The sequence below is a fragment of the Saccostrea cucullata genome, unplaced genomic scaffold (assembly GCF_032062105.1).
Source record: "Saccostrea cucullata isolate Sc308-1 unplaced genomic scaffold, CSIRO_AGI_Scuc_v1 ctg2509, whole genome shotgun sequence".
NCBI lineage: Eukaryota > Metazoa > Mollusca > Bivalvia > Ostreida > Ostreidae > Saccostrea > Saccostrea cuccullata.
The window spans coordinates 40,490-45,216 of NW_026925255.1; the positions used below are offsets into that span (position 1 = coordinate 40,490).

At 36.6% G+C, this 4,727-nt stretch overlaps 1 protein-coding gene across 1 annotated transcript; it reads left to right on the plus strand.

The window, feature by feature from the left end:
• Nucleotides 1–1,283: 1,283 nt before the first annotated feature.
• Nucleotides 1,284–2,555, plus strand: LOC134268446 (uncharacterized). The gene has a single exon (XM_062750704.1). It carries the CDS (start codon nt 1,284–1,286, stop codon nt 2,553–2,555), a length of 1,272 nt encoding a protein of 423 aa, XP_062606688.1.
• Nucleotides 2,556–4,727: the final 2,172 nt, after the last annotated feature.

The following is a 4,727-nucleotide window of genomic DNA, read 5'->3' on the forward strand; positions in this document are numbered from 1 at the left end:
GTTTTGGTTCGATTTCAATATAACTTGGCACACAAGTAGACTACACTAAGATACATAATTCTCTGCATTGGTTTTTGATATCGATGAATAGTGTTGCCATGGTTACTAAAAATAGAAATTTTTGTGAAATTGTTTCAAAATGCTACTCCTCCTACAGTTTTGGTTTGATTTCAATATAACTTGGCACACAAGTAGACATCACTAAGATACATAATTCTGTGCATTGGATTTTGATGTCAATGAACAGTGTTGCCGAGGTTACTAAAAATAGAAATTTTTGTGAAATTGTTTCAAAATGCTACCCCTACTACAGTTTTGGTTCGATTTCAATATAACTTGGCACACAAGTAGATTACACTAAGATACATAATTCTGTTTATAGGTTTTTGATTTCGATGAACAGTGTTGCCGTGGTTGCTAAAAATAGAAATTTTTGTGAAATTGTTTCAAAATGCTACCCCTACTACAGTTTTGGTTCGATTTCAATATAACTTAGCACACAAGTAGATTACACTAAGATACATAATTCTGTGCATCGGATTTTATTTTGATGAGTGGCAAGGATCATTTTTCTATTCATTGCTGATTTAAAGTCATAAGTCCCAACTGCTACTTTTCACTTCTTTTGTTTTAGTATAAACCAGTAGAGCTACAGTCTCGACAGAGACTTCTGGTTTCTCTCTCAGGTTTCAGAAATTAAAATTATGACATTTGATTGAATTGACGAATTGAAGCAAATATGACCTTTTTTTCATCACGGACCCCCCCCCCCCCCCCCCCCCCGTAGGGGCCCGGGTGATAAGAATAGGTCCCTGGCACCCCCTTGCATGTCGTATGAGGCGACTAAATGGGGCAACCTGTTGGCCGTGGGTTGCGACCCGTGTTGGTGGAGAAGGGGATCCTGGTGGCTGAGGTCTGCAGGTGCTGGGTGTAATGCACCTGTTCGACCAACACTCCACTTTGGCCCCATATTCAGTTAGACGGGAGGTCAAGTTTGGCCCGACTTGATCAATCGGCTAGTCATGCCGAGCTGATTATATCTACATGCCATAGTATTGATGTGTTGCTTTTTTCACTATCCGTTTTCCTGTTTTGCAATTTCCGATACGCCGACGTTTCCATGTTGATATTTATACATTAAGCGGTGGCTAAGGGTCAATCAGGCATATCTTTGTATCCTCTTGGTATCGGTCTTACTGGATGACCGTTTGACTGGATATCGCCCTTGTTGGCGCTCCGAGGCGGGCGGGGAGCAAGGATTCTGAATCTTTTCCTCTATAATCATGGCTCTCTCAAAAAAACGTTGCTACCCATCAGGTTTTGATATTACATTTAATGATGAACAACTGAATTCGGTTGTGGAACACTGGCCCCGCTTCATCACACTTGAAGCACAATTATCAGAACAACAAACGAAGCCTTTAACAAAGATATCACCATTTATCATTCAAAAAGGTATTCAAGGAATCATTGGTACTCCTAAATCTGTTAAAAAGTTGAGATCTGGAGCTCTACTTATTGAAGTTACCAAAAAACAGCAGTCAACTTCTTTACTAAGTTTGAAAATGCTTGCCGATATTCCTGTTGTTGGTAAAATCCACAGTGGATTAAATCAAAGCAAAGGTATCCTTTTCGACAGAGATCACGACCTGGATGACATTCCTGAGCAGGAAATCCAATCCGAGTTGGAATCCCAGGGAGTGGTCTTTGTGAAAAGGTTTACAAAAAAGCGGAATGATAACATAGAACCGACAAATACGTACCTTTTGACTTTTGGTATACCAACATTACCAACAAGTATTAAAGTTGGACTTTATCATATGAAAGTTGAAATGTTCGTTCCAAATCCTCTGCGTTGCTTTAAGTGCCAGAGGTTTGGACATGGACAATCCAATTGTAAAGGCTCTGAATCCTGCTTCAGGTGTGGTGAGGAGGGGCATGATTGTAAAGATTGCCATAATGACCCCAAATGCAAAAACTGCAAGGGCGGGCACATGGCTTCCTCAAAACAATGCCCAATGTGGAAAAAGGAAAAAGAAATTCAAAAGGTTAAAGCCGAAAAACGTATTCCTTATCCAGAAGCCAAAAAACTGGTAAACATGTACAGTGTCCCAAGACCGAATCTGACATCATATGCAACTGTTGTTAAATCGTCCTCTTTGAAGGACATGTCTACACAAGTCTCTGAGAAAGACTTTCCTCAGAAGACTTCATCATGCCAAACGCCCCTGTCATCTCAAGACAAGGGTAAAAACACTTCAATGCCTGCTTCTGCAGGTCCTACAGCTCCTGTTGCTCCAAAAACCGTGGCTGTGTCTTCATCAAAGCCAGCAGCCTGGAGCAAACTAACATCGGGGAGAAAAAACAGATCTCCGTCCAAAAACAACTCAAAACAGGAGAGTGATCGGTTACCTAAAGCGGCCGTCACTCTCCACAATAAATTTGGGGTCTTCGAGGAGATGGATGTAACACCATGCCAATCCTCCTCGCGAGTCCGAAGTGCGTCACCCCCCAAAAGTAAAGGGAGGATATCTCCCATTACTCATAAAAAATGAATCATCCTACTATTATACAATGGAATTGTCGAGGTTTTAAAGTCAACTTTAATGAATTATCATTACTTATTCAGGACCATAACCCAGTAGCTATATGTTTACAAGAAACATATTTAAAAGAAACAGATAAAATTAATATTAAAAATTACAGTATGTATAACTACTATGCTCAAACTGAAAGAGCGTCTGGTGGTTCTTCTTTAGCAATTAATAATAAATATATTCATAGCCAACTAGATTTAAAAACAAATCTTCAGGCAGTAGCTGTACGCCTTTCACTTAAAAAAACAATAACTCTTTGTTCTGTATATGTTCCTCCAAACTATCATTAACAAGCTTTAGAATTTACAAAGTTAATACAACAACTTCCAGCTCCATTTATGGTTGTGGGTGACTTTAATGCCCATAATCCATTATGGGGCAGCGATAAAATAACAGATAAAGGAAAGATAATTGAGGATGCAATATCACATCATAATCTTTGTATACTAAATGACGGCTCTAGCACCTATCTGCATCCGGGTAATGGTTCATATTCTTCAATAGATATTACTTTAGTAGACCCTTCTTTACTCTTGGATTTTAGTTGGTCAGTACATGACGATTTATGTGGAAGTGATCACTTCCCAATTATCATTAAACTAGATGAATCATTTGAAAATATTTCTATTCAAAACTGGAAGCTAAACAAGGCTGATTGGATACACTTTGAAAACTTATGCTTACAAAATATTTCGTCCGAAAAATTCGAGAACAATCCTGATCCTATCAAAAAATTTACTGAAATCCTATTAACTAATGCAAATAAAAGTATACCTAAAACCTCGACAAAGTCCTCTAAAACTAAAAAACCATGGTTTACAGAAGAATGCAATGATGCTATTAAAGCTCGCAAAAAAGCAGAGAGACAATTTAATCGAATACCAACATCAGCAAATTTAAGCAATTTTCGTATATTTAGAGCAAAAGCTCGCAGAACTATTAACTTTAATAAACGAAAATCTTGGAAAAGATTCATTTCTAGCCTTTATTCTCATACTCCTATTAATAAGGTCTGGAATGCAATTAGAAAAATTAAAGGTAAAGGTCCTGAAAAATATCAACATCTTAATGTTCGAAATAAAATTATTACGGATAAAAAAAGAGATATCAAATGAAATAGGTAATACAATTTCTAAAAAATTCCTCCAACAAAAATATCACCCCAAAGTTTAGTAAACATAAAAAATCACAAGAAAAGAAAATATTAGATTTTACATCTCAAAACGATGAATGTTACAATCACCCATTTACTTTAGATGAACTTCAGAAATCTTTAGATAAATCCCATGACACAGCAGTAGGACCGGATGAAATCCATTATCAAATAATTAAACACCTTCCTTTAAGGAGTAAAGAATGTCTTTTGAAAATTTTTAATAAAATTTGGGAGCAGGGTCATTTTCCACCTTCCTGGACCGAAGCTACAGTAATTCCCATCCCAAAGCCTGGTAAGGATCACACAGATCCAAATAATTACCGTCCTATTGCGTTAACAAGTTGTTTGTGTAAAACCATGGAAAGGATGATAAATGAACGTCTTATATGGTTTCTTGAAACTAATAACATTTTAACTAATATTCAATGTGGTTTTAGGAAAAACCGCAGTACTATTGACCAGTTGGTGAGACTGGAAACCTATATTCGAGATGCTTTTATTAAAAAAGAGCATGTTATATCTGTGTTTTTTGATTTAGAAAAAGCATATGATACTACATGGAGACATGGCATTTTAGAAGATCTCTACACTATGGGTCTTAAAGGACATTTACCTAATTTTATCAAGAATTTCTTGAATGATAGACAGTTTAAAGTACGCTTAGGGTCTACATATTCAGAAAGTTTTGAACAGGAAATGGGTGTACCACAAGGTAGTATTCTATCAGTAAATCTATTCAGTATAAAAATCAACAACTTAGCAGAAGTTCTTGAAAATGATATGCATGGAAGTTTATATGTTGATGATTTTGTACTTTGTTTTAAATCCAAAAATATGAACTATATTGAACGAAAATTGCAGAGTTGTCTAAATAAAATTCAAAATTGGGCTGATGTAAATGGATTTAAATTTTCAAAAAGCAAAACCGCATGTGTTCATTTTTGTTCCAAACGGAAAGCGCATGACGAACCACG

Excerpts from the sequence above, each read along its gene's own strand:
- LOC134268446 (XM_062750704.1), top strand. The coding sequence starts at position 1,284 with ATGGCTCTCTCAAAAAAACGTTGCTACCCATCAGGTTTTGATATTACA.